General features: G+C 37.8%; 1 protein-coding gene across 1 annotated transcript in view; it reads left to right on the forward strand.

Moving 5' to 3' along the window:
* Positions 1-12021, forward strand: part of mrps27 (mitochondrial ribosomal protein S27) — a 94575-nt gene extending 82554 nt beyond the window's left edge. Inside the window, exon 11 of the mRNA XM_060843848.1 lies at positions 11489-12021. Within this exon, the coding sequence (XP_060699831.1) occupies positions 11489-11728 (240 nt within the window). The 3' untranslated portion in view covers positions 11729-12021. The remainder of the gene's footprint in view (positions 1-11488) is intronic.
* Positions 12022-15951: the final 3930 nt, after the last annotated feature.

Below are 15951 nucleotides of genomic sequence, written 5' to 3' on the forward strand. Positions count from 1 at the left end.
GCATTATTTGATGTCAGAATCTAATCTCAGACCTTTCTCAATTAGGCATTTATTACTGGCAACTAAAGAAAATTTTGTTTTACTTTAGTTTTTTTAAGCAACTCTTCCAACATATTTTACGTTTACTTAAAATGCTTAATTTTGAAATTGTTCCACACAGCAAATTAAAGCAGTTGTATTTCCATCACATTTATTAGATAAACATAGGGTTAACTCATCTTTTGTTGAAAAAGTAGCTTGGATGGATGTGACTGGTCAGGATTTTTTTGTGTGTGTGATCAATAGCATCAGTGTTCATTACAAAACAATCATTCAGTATCTTGACCTTGATTCAAATGGGAAACAGTATGTTGACAAGCAAATCAAGATTCAAGGCAGTGCACTCTATCTCAACAGGGATGTGCCACATGTCACTAGAGATTTTTTTGGCCTGGCAACAATGACAATTCTGCTATTTTGACATGCTGTATTGAGCTATTTCTAACTTGCCAAATTTACTTGCCCCGTTTTATTTCTTGCTCTTTCAAAACAATTAGCTAGTGCCTTAGAGCAGATGGGCTAATGGGCTGACGAGTGGCAGATGGAGTTTTGTTTAGATAAGTGTGATGCGCTGCATTTTGGAAAGGCAAATCAGAGCAGTTCTTATACACTTAATGGTAAGGTCCTGGGAAGTGTTGCTGAACAAAGAGACCTTGGAGTGCAGGTCCATCGTTCCTTGGAGGTGGAATCACCGGTAGAATAGGATTGTGAAAAAGGCTTTTGGTATGCTTTCCTGTATTAGTCAGAGCATTGAGTACAGGAGTTGGGAGGTCATGTTGTGGCTATTCAGGACATTGGTTAGGCCATTTTTGGAATATTGTGTGCAATTCGGTTTCCTCCTATCAGAAGCATTTGGTGAAACTTGAAAGGGTCCAGAAAAGATTTACAAGGATATTGCCAGGGTTGGAGGACTTGAGCTATAGGGAGAGGCTGAACAGGCTGGGGCTGTTTTCCCTGGAGTCTCGGAAGCTGAGGGGTGACCTTATAGAGGTTTATAAAATAGACAAGGTCTTTTCCCTGGGGTGGGGGAGTCCAGAACTAGAAGACATAGGTTTATGTTCAGAGGGGAGATATTTAAAGGGGACCTAGTGGGGAATATTTTTCACATAGTGTATTGAAGGAGTTACCAAAGGAAGTGGTGGAGGCTAGTACAATTAGAACATTTAAAAGGCATCTGAATGGGTATATAGATAGGATCGAGTACTGGCAATGGGCAATTAGGTTAGGATATCTGGTCAACATAGATGAATTGAACCGAAGGGTCTGTTTCTATGCTGTACATCCCTATGATTCTGTAACTGAAATGCTTTGGCGGTACCATGTACTTCATTCAGGGTCATGGATGTACAGCCCCTTTGGTCCCTTTTTAAATCTTTCCCCTCTCATCTTAAGCATCTGACAGCCCTACCCTAGGGAAAAGACCTTGACTATTCACCCTATGCATATCTCTCATGATCTTACAAATTTCTGTAAGGTCACCCAGCCCGCGGACACTTCAAAGAAAATAGCCCCAACATATTCAGCCTCTCCCTACAGCTTGAACTCTCCAACCCTTAAAATTCTTGTAAATCTTTTTTGAACCTTTTGAAGTTTTCCAAAAGTGGCCTAACCAATGTACTGTACAGCTGCAACATGAACTCCTAACTCCTATACTCAGTGCAGTGACCAATAAAGGCAAGCGTACCAAATGCCTTCTTCACTACCATGTCTACCTGTGACTTTTTGATGTTGTGTTGAGACTTAATTGTAAAGCAAAATATCATTAAGTACTACAGGATCAGAAATTGAATTTAATCAGTGCAGGAACAAACGTTTGGAACATATGAACATGAGTAGGCCATTTAACCCCGTGAACCCGATCCACCATTCAGTGGTATCAAAGCTGAATGTGGCCTAACTCCATTTCCTTTCCTTTGATCCATACCCCCTAATACTTTCACTTAATTTTATCTTTGTGATAATTTTTTTTATTAACAATGAATCCTGCATTCACTGCCATTTATGCAAGGGAGTTCCAAATCACCTTTTGTGTGTTGAAGTGCTTCCTAATATGCCCCTTAGTTACAGAATCCCAAACCAGTGGAAATAGGTTATTTTTATTTGGCCTATTTATTCCTATTAATATCTTGAAGACTTTGATAAGGTAACTCCATTAATGTTTTCAGTTCTACAGAAAACAGGCCTAATTTGTAAAATGTCCCCATATAATTTAACTCCTGAAGTCCAGGTATCTTTCTTGTAAATCTATGCTGTACTCCCTCCAAGGCTAACGTATTCTTCCTAAGATGTAGTGCCCAGATAAATCAGTATTTTATATAACTGCACAGTAACTTCTGCTTTCAGTGCTCTCAAAATAATAGCCAGCATTCCACTAGCCTTCTTGATTACTTTCTGCATTTGTTTGTGGTATTCTATGGTCTGTGCACCCTTACATGTGTTTGGATATCCATTGTATTTAACTTTATATCATCTGGAAAATACAATGATCTAGCCTTTTAAGATTCAAAATGGATAACTTCACACTCACTTGCATTGAACTCCATCTATCACAGTTTTGCCCAGATCAATATTCCTTTGTAATTCTATGCTATCGTTTGCAATCTCTAACTGCCACCTTACTTTGTCATCAGCAAATTTGTGTATTTGACTTTCCATGCCATTATCCAAATCATTAATAAATAATTGGGAATAAAAGTGAGTAATTGAGGCTGTAAGACATATTCTTATAGGATATCACTGGTCACATCTTGTCAATTTGAGTACCTACTCATTATCAGGAATGGTTGTAAAAGTAGGCACGGAGGCAAAGGCGGCGGAAGAATTGTTCAATATCTCGCCGCGTGTTGAACTCGGAAGAATTGTTCAATATCTCGCCGCGTGTTGAACTCGGAAGAATTGTTCAATATCTCGCCGCGTGTTGAACTCGGAAGAATTGTTCAATATCTCGCCGTATTTCCTGATATTTCCTGATAGTTCAATCTTTCCTGATGAAGGGCTCTGGCCCGAAACGTTGAATTTCCTGTTCCTTGGATGCTGCCTAACCTGCTGTGCTTTAACCAGCAACACATTTTCAGCTCTGATCTCCAGCATCTGCAGACCTCACTTTTTACTCGAAGATTTTTACCTACTCATTATCCCTACTTTCTTTCACCTGCTATTCAACCAATTTTCCTGCCAGGTCAGTAAGTTAGTCGAAAAGTATGGTGCTGGAAAAGCACAGCTAGTCCGAGGGCAGGAGAGTCAACGTTTTGAGCATAAGCTCTTCATCAGGAATCGTGCTCAAAACATCGACTTTCTGCTCCTCAGATGCTGCCTGACTGGCTGTGCTTTCCAGCCTCACACCTTTTGACTGTGGTCTCCAGGATTTGCGGTCCTCATTTTCTCCTAGGTCAGGATCTTATCCTTCATTCCATGGGTTTCTACCTTAGTTAGCACTCTCTTATGTGGACTTTATCAAATACCTTCTGGAAGTCCATATAAGTAACATCCATCGCCATTCCCATCATATTGCTCCCGACTATCTGCTTTCCCTTTATGTAACTATAACATTTATTCTTATTGATTTTAGTGACCTTGGCAAATTTCCATTCATAATCCCTTATTGTAGTGCTTATAAGCTGCTTTGTGGCCCTTGTATCTTTCCCATTTAGCAGGATCGTTTTTTTTTTGCATTTTTATAAACATTTGTTGTTTTATATTGTTTCTTCTCTCTCTAATTGTCCATGGCTATTTCTCTGTGAATGGAGTTCTTGCCTCTCAGGGTATATACTTGTTTTGTAATGTGTTAAGTGTTTCTTCAAACATCCTCTGCTATTCTTCAGTTGTTTTACCCATTTATTAATTTTGTAGGCTAGTATGTTGTTGCAAACAGTGTAAAATAAGAGCATACACAGCATATTTCAGAAAAGTGAATGTGAAAGATCAGTAATTTCGGCTGCCTAGAAAGTTGAATATTGTAATATTTTGTCATTGCTCAGGCTTGTTTACATTTAACCTTGTTAGAATGTGATATTTTAGGAATTTATTTTATTCTCAAAACTTTAGATGATTACTGGTAATGTTATGTGATGGAATTTATATTATTAATTGGGAACTTGGATTCTAAAATAGAGATAAATTTTTTTTCCTGTGTTGTGAAGGTCTGATCTGTTCTTTTAAAAGGAACAGAAAACTATTTAGACGAGTGAGCTAAATACAGCCTTTTTGAGAAAGCATTTGATTTAAGCTCAATGACTAACAGGCCACCTGCTAAGATATTTGCTGCTTATTGTTGATGTGAGTTTTTAATGATCAGGGACCAGAAGAAAAGATCAATTCTCGCAGCAGGATATTTTTTAGTTCTGGCAGTTTCCAGGCTATCAGAACTGAAAAGCAGTCTTAAATTGTTTTAGCACCCTCAAAGTAGTTAAAGGTTTAGAAAATTCATTAACCTAGAGAGACATAGAGAGAATCATATCTGGTGAATTGGCAGAAAGTTACTAAAAGGAAATATTTGTGATTTTATCAAATGATTAAGAAATTTTATTGTGAAGATGAGGGTAATCATCTGGATGTTGATTGTCTAAAAAGAGTTGAACCTTACATTTCGCAATTTCTGATAAGATAATTTGAAATTATCTTATATAAAGCTCTTTTGTTTTTATTTTCTTTCGTGCCATGAACTTTTGTTCTGTTGGAAGAAGTACAATGGTAGCTTCCTGTGAACATAGAGTCATAGAGATGTACAGCATGGAAACAGACCCTTCGGTCCAATCTGTCCACGCCAACCAGATATCCCAACCCAATCTAGTCCCACCTGCCAGCACCCGGCCTATATCCCTCCAAACCCTTCCTATTCATATACCCATCCAAATGCCTCTGAAATGTTGTAATAGTTCCAGCCTGTACCACTTCCTCTGGCAGCTCATTCCATACACGTACCACCCTCTGCGTGAAAAAGTTGCCCCTTAGGTCTCTTTATATCTTTCCTCTCTCACCCTAAACCTATGCCCTCTAGTTCTGGACTCCCCGATCCCTGGGAAAAGACTTTGTCTATTTATCCTATCAATTCCCCTCATAATTTTGTAAACCTCTATAAGGTCATCCCTGTTCAATGACTGATTACCTCAATAATTAAATTGCAAAAATAAAATTTATGGTCCATCAAGCCAGGCTTCACTGGAATCATTTGTTCAGTTTTACCAACAGCTAGGATGCTAACAAAGCAGAGACTGTGGTGGAATTGAATCCATTCAATTTAAGAGGGATCTGTGAATCCTTAAAGGATCAAGGACATAGAAATGCTGGCCATAGAAACAGGAGAGTTGTTGTGAGGTTTGTTACAAAGGTTGTAATTTAAAAATTGATTTGACTGTTGAGACCTTTTGGGGTTAGATGACATAATAATCACAAGAGAAATTCCATATTTTTCAAAGACTGCTTGTCATAATTTATGATGTGGAGGAGCCGGTGTTGGACTGGGGTGGACAAAGTTAAAAATCACACAACACCAGGTTATAGTTCAACAGGTTTATTTGGAAGCACTAGCTCTGAGTGCTGCTCCATCATCAGGTGGTTGCAAAGCAGGATCTTAAGACACAGAATTTATAGCAAAAGATCTATCATTTCAGTTGCATGATATTGTAATCTTTTGTTGTAAATTTTGTTGTAATCTGTGTCTTATGGTTCTGCTTCACAAAGGCCTGAAGAAAGATCAGCACTCCGAAAGCTAGTGCTTCCAAATAAACCTGTTGGACTATAACCTGGTGTTATGTGATTTTTAACTTTGTCATAATTTGTGCCACTGTTTTCACGACTGGTTTTAAGTACGATGTATTCATGCTAATATGTATGCTTCACTTGACTTTCTATCATGGTATCAAGTTGAAGGAACTAAATTTTCAATTATCCCAAGACCAAGACAATGTTTAATTTTTTTTGCCTGTTGGAACAGATGAATTCTCTATGGAATGACAAGGAGCCTCCAACTTAAGCTAATAACTGCTACTAATCACTTGGGACAATATTTTTCTTTTTTTAAAAAGAATAATTATTATGCCACTAAGTGTTTGTGTTGCTCCAAAGATTATTGAAAAATTAAGTAAAATAGTGGATTTCTATTTAGTAAGGGAACACCTTTAGTAAAAGAGTATCTTCCAAATACTGATTGCTATACAAAAGATACAGGTAGCAGCTGGATTAAACACCACTTCCTTCTTAATATAGAGAGAGGCGGGAGAGAGAGTATATGTGTACACACTTACAGACATACAATAAATTCTATTACAGATAGTTCTATCCACATCAAATTAATTCATAATTTACAAAATGCTTAACAGTTTTTGAGTTTTGCTTTCTGCTTTCAAGAGTTAAAGTTTTAGTCTTAATTAGCTTCTTACTTGAAGAATGTGACAACTCCAAAGTGTGATCATAACAGTGGCCAAAGTGAATAGCACAATCTCATGTAATGGAAAGGAGAAATGGTTTGTAGAAATTAGATTCAGATTTTGGAAAGGTTCAGAATGAAAGTTGAGGGTGAAGATCAACAATGAATTGTGGGAACTTCTGTGCAGATTTTGTTTTATAATTAGTATCCCTGTTAGTACAGAGCAACTCCTACTTGTACAACATTGGTTTCACACATGTGCCGCAAGATCCTCTTGGTGAGGATCACACAATTATATTGCACAGAAGGAGCCAATTTGACCCGTGTCTTCTCCTCGTGTTCTCTAAATTCACTTCTTTCCAGTAGATATCCAATTCACTTTTAAAAGATTTTACTGAACTTACTGTCAGTACATAACTCTAAGGCAATATGTCCAATTCCTTTTAACTACTGCAAAATAAAATCTATTCATAGAGTCATAATTACATAGCACGGAAACTGATCCTTTGTACCATCTTGTCCACACCAACCAGACATCCTAAACTGATCTAGTCCCATTTGCCAGGATTTGGCCCATATCCCTCTAAACCCTTCCTATTCAGATGCCTTTTAAATGTTATCATTGTTCCCTCCTGCACCACCTCCTCTAGCAGTTCATTCCATAAATGCAGCACCCTCCATGTGAAAAAGTTGCCCTTCAGGTTCCTTTTAAATCTTTCCCTCTCACCCTCAAGCTGTACCCCTAGTTTTGGACTCCTCTGCCCGGGGAAAAAGACGTTGGCTATTCACCCTGTCCATGCTCCTCTTAATTTTGTAAACATCTATAAGGTCACCCCTGAGCCTCCTACACCCTGAAGAAAACGCCCCAGCTCTTTAAGCCTCTCCCTATTGCTCAAATCCCCCAATTCCTTCAACAACCTTTTAAATCTTGATATCTTTTATAATTCCTCACAGTACTCCAGATGAGGGATCACCAGCTCCCTGAACAGTTTCAGTAAGATTTCCTTACTCTTATGCTTCAACTCCCTTGAAATAAGAGCCAATGTTCCACTAATCTTCCTGATTACATGCTGCACCTGTGTGCTAGCTTTCTGTATTTCATGTACAAGTATCCCAAGTCCCTTTGTGTTGCAGCTTATTAGAGCTTTTCTTCATTTAAATAATACTTTGTAGTTTTGTTCTCCTTTCCAAAATTAACAACTTTGCACTTTTCCACATTAAACTCCATTTGCTAACATTTTGCCCACTTACTCAATCTGTCAATACCTCACCGTAAACTGGATCCTTCTTACAAATTGTCTCTCCACCCATATTTGTGTCATCTGGAAATTTGGCTATAGTCCATGTACTTCCTTCCTCCAAGCCCTTAATATATAATTTTAAATTCTTGCAGTCCCAGCAGCTCACCTCTGCCTTTTGGCCTCTTCTAATGTTCTAAGGAGAACTGCCTACGTTTTACTCATCTCAACCTTCCTGAAATCTTTCATTCTCGGCACCATTTTAGAAAATCCCCTATGGTTATTGACTCTCTTGGCACTGGAAACAGTTTTTCCTTATTTACTTTTTCAAACCTTCTCAAATCTTTGATCTTCTCTGCTGAATCCTCCATTAATTTTCTTTGCTCTGATGACATCATACAAACATAAGAAATAGGAATAAAAATAGACTAGTCAGCCCCTCAATCATTTAATATGAATATGCTGATCCATCTGTGTTTCAAATTCCTCAATCCCATCTCCCCAATAATCCTTGATTCATTGTTTAACAAGAGTCTGTCCACCTCCGTCTGAAAAACATTCAGTGACCCAGCCTCCACCACTTCCTGAGGCATAGAGTTCAAAGGTCCAGAACCAAAAATGTCTTCCCCTCATCTCTGTCCTGAACGGATGACTCCAAATTTCAAGAACAATGCCCCCTCTTCTCTCCCCCCTCCCCAGTTGTGAACTGATCCACAAGAGTCATAGGGTCATATAGCATGGAAATAGACCCTTCAGCCCAACCAGTCCATGCCAAACATAATCCCAAACTAAACTAATCCCACCCGTCTGCTCCTGGCCCATATCCCTCCAAACCTCTCCTATTCATGTACTTATCCAAATGTCTTTTAAACATTGTCACTGTACCGTCATCTACCGCTTCCTCAAGAAGTTCATTCCACATATGAACCATCCTCTGTTTAAAAAAAAGTTGCCCCTTATCTTTTTAAATCTTTCACCTCTCACCTTAGAAATATTCCCCCCTAGTCATTAAATCCCCCATCCTAGGGAAAATACACCTACCATTAACCCCTATCTAGACCCTTCATGATTTTATAAACCTGTTTAAGGTCACCTCTGAACCTCATTTCTTGTTGAAACCATTCAGAATCTTACACACTTCAAACAAGTCACTTATCACTTTTCCAAATTCCAGTGGAAGCAAGCCCAGGTTGTCCAACCTATCATCATAAGATAACTTGCTCATTCCAGGTATTGGTTTAGTACCACTTTGCTGAACCACCTCCGATGTATTCTATCTTTCCTTAAGTAAGGAGTTTAAAATGACACGCGGTATCCGAAATGTGATCTCACCAATGCGCTTTATAACTAAAGCATAATATCCTAACTTTTATGTTTCATTCCTCTTGTTATAAAGGAGAAGGCACGGTGGTTAGCACTGCTGCCTCACAGCGCCAGAGACCTGGGTTCAATTCCTGCCTCAGGCGACTCCCCGTGTCTGTGTGGGTTTCCTCCGGGTGCTGCGGTTTCCTCCCATAGTCTAAAAATGTGCAGGTTAGGTGAATTGGCCATACTAAATTGCCCGTAGTGTTAGGTGAAGGGGTAAATGTAGGGGAAGGGGTCTGGGTGGGTTACGCTTCGCAGGTCGATGTGGACTTGTTGGGCCAAAGGGCCTGTTTCCACACTGTAAGTAATCTAATCTAAAGTTCAAGTAGATTCTGGTAGAACTCCTTTGCACCCTCTCCAAAGCTTCATCATGCTTCCTAACGTATTCTGCCCAGATTTGGCCATATTCTCTCTCTCTGATTGGTGTATTTGGTAGTTTTCCCTGATTCCCATTTTACTGTTTGCATGTTCCTGCCCTTCTTAAAGAGTCTTGTGTCATCAGTTCTGATGACAGATGAAAGTTGTTAAAACTGTGATGGGAGGAATGTGCTGTTAATGAAGTCCCACTGAGCCCAAATCACACTGTTTACATTCAGTCAACTATCCAGAAAGAAGAGACTTCCAACAGACTTCTTCAAAAATTTCAAAATAATCCATTTATTATAACACAAAGTGAGTCTTTAAAACAAATGTCAAATTGACTAATATCCAAGGTACAATCCAGAATTAGAACTATATCTCCTTTTATTCCCAAATTCTCTTTCACACACAGGATACAGAGGAGGCTGCAGAAATTATACTTTCCAAAAGAAACTTCCACAGGAAAAATGTTCCCCTTATTAGCCAATAGTCTGTAAAATAAAGGAGATTGATAAATCCATACACTTCACTGTGCTTCTTGTTGACAAAATGAAATTGATGAGACCCTTTACAGTTGTAAGATCTTTCAAACAAAGATATTTTAAACAAAGCTTCAGTTTAGTGAGAAATCAAACTGGTTCCTAGTCTTTGCTAAGTGGTCACAATTCAGTCTCTCATGATTTGCAAAGGCATAAAAATACTGAGGTGTTGACTTCAAGGTTCCCAAATATCAACCTGCTGAAGAGAGGAAGGAAAGAAGTTGCAGCATTACTTCGCCTTACTGCTGCTTCTCTTTTCTTTCTTCTTGACTTCCCAGGTGTTTGAAACACAAATCCAATCCAGCTTTGTCTGGTCGACAACCATCAGCACAAATAACCCATAATCTCTTCCAAAAACAGGTGTTCCAGCAATTAAGGGAAATTAACACTTTTTAATTCCAAAAAGTATCCAAACAGTTCAATATCTTCCAATTCTCAAGGTGATTCGTAAAGATAAATATGCATTCCCAACAAAACCATCCATCTTTTCACTTGGCAGCTAGAATATAATATAATATAGGAAAATGAGGTTGTGTATTTTGGCAGGACAAATTGAAGAACTGTATTTATCTACATGGAGAAAGAGTGTTGGAAACCACCCCATGGAGGGATTTGGAATCACAAATAGCTAGTAAACATGTTCCGTGGGTAGTAAGGGAGGGAAATGGAAAGTTGGCTATTAATTCAAAAGAAATGGAAATATAAATGTAGGGAGCTTTTTTTTTTGCTAAGACTATACAAAGAAACAGTCAAACCACAGCTAGAACCCTGTTTGTGCCCCCTATCCAAGGCAAGATATTACTGGCATTTGGGCATCCAGAGAAGTTTCACTAGGCTGATACCAGATATGGAGGGACTGCCTTCTGTGGAGAGGTTGAGTAGTTGGGTATGTACTCATTGGAATTTAGAAATATGTGAGGTGACCTTATTGAAACATGTAAGCTTCTTTGAGGAGTTGACTTGTCGACTTGTGGGAGAGCCTTGGATCAGTGGGCATAATCTCAAAATAAGAGGTTAGCCACTTAAGACAGAGATGAGGAGGAATTTCTTTTCTGAGTATAGTAAATTTGTGGAATTCTTTACCACAGAGGACTGTTGATGCTAGGTTATTAAATATTCTCAAGGCTGAGATAGACAGATTTTCAGTCACTAAGGGAATTGAAGGTTGTGAAAAAGACAGGAAAGTGGATTTGAGATAAGCCATGATCTCATTGAATGGTAGAGTATGGACTGAATAGCCTAATTTTGTTGCTGTATTTTATAGTCTGATTTATCCTGCGCAGTTCCTATTTTATTTAAAGAGTGTGGATACTCCCTCCAGAAGTAATGCTTATCTCAGTATTACAGGCAAGTTTTTCTTCATAGTTCTTCACAGCACCTAGTTCAGCATTTTGATTATCTTGACAGGGACCTGGAGGACAAAGGGTGGATGGATGGCACTGATGCTAAGAACAAATTGCTTTGCACATCACATTCACACACTTCTTTCTGCTTTATTGGTTCCTAATACTGTTTCTATTTGATTGTAAACTGGTGGAAGCTCCTTTCTAGACAGTAACAGGTATCTTGGTTCTCTTTGATAGAAACTTTATGCAGAGCTGGAATCTCTTGGAAAGATTGAAACTGAAAGTCTGGTGACACTGACAGACAAGCTGGTCAAAGAAAATCTCTCATCATCTGAAACTGAAGAAATCCTTAAGTATGAGAAGAAGTTAGAAAAATGGGAAGAAGAACGTGCTTCACTGATTCAGAGAGAAAGAGAGTTGAAGGAGAAGGCTCGCCAAGAGAGAGAAGCCAGACGAGCAGCAAAAGCCGCAACTTAAACCTCGTTATGCTCCATCTTTGGTGCAAGTGATTAGGCTGACCTATTAATTTGATTAAATTGTGCCATTTGCAGTATCTGCATAATTCTTTCGTCATTTCCAAAGCGTTAAAGCAATATAAGTAATTTGGGTCTTGCTGATCAATGAATTCAATGTTGTAAATATGTGTTTTGTTTCCCTAGCCACTTCAATCTGAACACCTGCATATGATTCATAATATTGTTATTTCACAGTAACCCTAAATCAACATCTAACTATAATGTTTTAATAAAAAGCTAGTTATTTCCAGAAAATACTATTTTGTCATCTATTCTATTAAAGGAGATGGATATTTTGTAAGATTGTTAGAAACAAATATCAATGCCATTAGGAGAGTATAATCTTCAGAGAAGGTTAGCAGTTGTGATACTGTCTCAAGTTGTTTGTATGGCAGTAAAGTCCTCATTATAAAATTGAATTCTGGTGGAAATTTATATAATTAGTAATAAGTTATGATCAGAGAATGATTCACAAAATGATTTGATCCTTATTCCACTTTTAAAATATTGGTAATTGATGTATTATGTTTTATTTGGTTGCTAAGAGTTTAAAGATGATTTAAAAAAACCCTTGAGTATGCAACTTTATCTTTGTTAAATCATGCTATGTGCCCAAATCAAGTCTGTTTCAGACCATCACAGACCCATTGATACATCAAACAAGCAAGAAAACTAGCAAACAACAGTCATCAAATAGAAATGCGGGTGTTTAGTTGTTTATTACTGAACACTTTTAAATCATGACTTTTATTTGAAAATTTTTAGAAATCATGGATGATGCACACCATATAAAATTCTGTATTGCTTTATTTTATGTTCCTGCTCTTAGCTTTGTGCCCAATAACTCTGTTTTAAATTGATAGAAGTCTAATATCAAACTAGCAAAACCCACTTCTGTGCTTTACTTTTTTGGAAGACCATCATGTTGTCCTTAAAGGTCATTGAGTGATTTTTTTCATGGAAATTAAAGCTGGAGTAGGTTTTTTGTTGAAGACGGTGGCTCCTTTTTACATTCAAATAAGAAATGAAGTGGAAGGGACTAGTCCTACAGTACAGGATACGAAGATTAAGAAGAGTAAACTTTAAAATGAGATAAAATCAAAGTATTCATGCTAAACTGGATTTTGAAAAACTTTATGCTTGTATTAAGAAAATAATCTAGAAGGGTAAGGAATTTCATTATGTTGCTATTCTAGGACAGAATGCATTTTTACCAGAGACTTGAGTGGGAATATTCTTTTAAATTATTCATTCACAGGATGTGGGATTTACTGGCCAGACCCAATTACCCAGAGGGCAGTTAACAGTTAACCATATTGCTGTGGGACTAGAGATACATGTGGCCAGACCGGATAAGGATGGTATATTCCTTCCCTAAAGGACATTAGTGAGTCAGAGGGTTTTTCCCCCAATGATTGACAATGGGTTCATGGGCATTGCCGTTCCAGACTTTTATTAAATTTAAATTCCATCATCCAATATGACAAGATTTGAACCCGGATCCTCAGAGCATTACCTGGCTCTGTAGGTTAACAGTTCAACCACAATCCAAGTAAGCTGTTGTCTCCCCTAGTCCAGCAGTGGTAAGCCAGAGGATTGGGATTTTTAAAAACTAACAAAAAACAACCAAAAAAGAAGAGAAAGTAAACTTGCAAATAATATAAAGGCAGTCAGCAAGAGCTTCTTTAAATATACAAAAAAGAGACATGCAAAAGTGAACTTAGGCCTCTTAGAGAACGAGGCTGGGAATATAATAATAGGGAGTCAGGAAATGGCAGAGAAGTTGAATAAATATGTTACATCAGTCCTCACCTTAGAAGACACCAATAGCATCCCAAAATTACTAGTTATTTAAGAGACAAAAATAAATACCATAACTATTACTCGAGAAATGATGCTAGGAAACCAATGGGGCTTAAAGACTGATGAATCCTCTGGATGTGATGGAATGCATCCTAGGCTATTAAAGGAACCAGCTACAGAGATGATTTGGAGATGCTGGTGTTGGACTGGGGTGTACAGAGTTAAAAATCACACAACGCCAGGTTATAGTCCAACAGGTGTAATTGGAAGCACTAGCTTTTGGAGCACTGCTCCTTCATCAGGTAGTGTCCACCTGATGAAGGAGCAGCGCTCCGAAAGCTAGTGCTTCCATTTAAACTTGTAGGACTATAACCTGGTGTTGTGTGATTTTTAACTCGCTACAGAGATGGATGCATTGGTAGTATCCTTCTAGGAATCTTTAGATTCTGGGAGAATCTCAGAATTGGAAAACTGCCGATGTAAAACCTTTGTTTAAAAAGAGTCAGCATGGTTTCATGAAGGGGAAATTTTATGGGATCTAGTTTTGGAGGAAATAAGCAGGATAGATAAAGTGAATGTAATTGATGTCATATTTTTGGATTTTTAGAAGTCATTTGATAAGGTATCACATGTAGGATAAGAGCTCCTGGTGTTAGAGGTAGTGCATTGGCAGGGATATAGGATTGGCTAACTCGTAGGAGACAGTTGGGATAAGGGGAACATTTTCAAGAAGACAACGTTGAGTCCTGTGTTGTAGGGAGTAGCGCTGGGGTCACAATTAATTACAATATATATTAATACTTGGATGAGAAACGTTAGTGCATTTTAGTGACACCAAAATAATGGCGGGAATGATAGAGTCTGCAGAACATTATAGACAGGTTAAGTGAGTGGGCAGAAGCTTGACAGATGGAATATATTTTGGGAAAATGTGAGGTTATTCACTTCAGCAGGAAGAATGGAAGAACTGAATATTATTTAAATAGACAAAATCTGTAGAAAGCTATTGAACAGAGAAATTTGGGACTCCTTATCCATGAATGAAAAGAAGCTAGTATTCATGAGTATCAAACATTGTTCTATATTTTTGGAAAGAATTATATGGTAGTGTGAACTGCTGTTATGAAGCACTAACCTGCTGGTCCAAAAGCCTTACTAATGTTGCCCATAATCATCCAGAAAATAATTGGGAGTTCATAGTGGTTCTAGTCTAACTACTTACAAAAACTTCTATATGCTCATGACTTTCCTATTCCATACAGGGGAAAAGGAAAAGCAACATGCATATTACAGTTTTGTTTCCTTAATCTTTATGATAGTATATTTGATTTAAAGTATTTTTGGTGCAAGAATGAAAGAGGATTGGTGGCTTAACCATGGTTTACAAAAGAAATAAGGGATAGTGTTCGACCCAAAGGGGAGAATAAAATCACCATAGAAAGCATCAAGTCTGAAAATCGAGAGCATTTTACAATTCAACAAAGAAAACAAAATCAAGAGAGTAAGAAGAAAATAAAATTGCAGGGAATATTGAAACTGACAGTAAAAACCTCTATAAATACGTGAAGAGCAATGATTTGTAAAGATAACTGCAGGTCTCTTACAGTCAGAAACCAGGGTAATTATAATTGAAAAGAAAGAAATGATAGAAGAATTGGAACAGATTATTTGGTTCTGTCTTCACAAGAGGGCACTGCTAACTTTCCAGACATGTCAGGGAACCAAGGGTCAAGTGAGAAGGAAATCAGTATCAACAAGTAAATGGTGTGAGAGAATTAATGGTGTTAAAGTCTGACAAATCTCCAGGGATTAATCACCATTATCCCAAAATAATCTATATCATCGAATACTAAAAGAAGTTCATTTGTTGTCATCTTCTAAAATTTTATAGACTCTGGAGCAGTTCCTACAGATTGGAGTGTGACACATGTAACAACACTATTTAAAAAGAGGGGAAGGGGATAAAAGAAATACAGACTGGCTAGTTTAATACCAGTAGTGGGGAAAATGTTGGAGTCTATGATAAAAGATGTGATAACAAAACATTGAGAAAGCATTAACAGATTGGTCAAAGCAGGCACATGTTTATAGAAGCAAATCATGATTCACAAATGGTGTTTAAACTGGTGTTTTTTGAGGATTTAACTAGTAGAATAGATAAGGGAAAACCAGTGGGTGTAGTGTATTTGGATTTTCAGAAAGATTTCGATTAGATCCTTCATAAGAGGTTAGTAGACAAAATTAAGACACATGGGACATGAGGTAATTTATTGGCATGGAGTGAGAATTGGTTAGTAGAGAGAAAGTAGAGTGTTGAAATAAATCTGAGTGGCAGATGGTGACTAGGGAGGTACTGCAAGATCAGTGCTTGCTATTCATGAT

This window comes from Hemiscyllium ocellatum, chromosome 2 (genome assembly GCF_020745735.1).
Source record: "Hemiscyllium ocellatum isolate sHemOce1 chromosome 2, sHemOce1.pat.X.cur, whole genome shotgun sequence".
NCBI lineage: Eukaryota > Metazoa > Chordata > Chondrichthyes > Orectolobiformes > Hemiscylliidae > Hemiscyllium > Hemiscyllium ocellatum.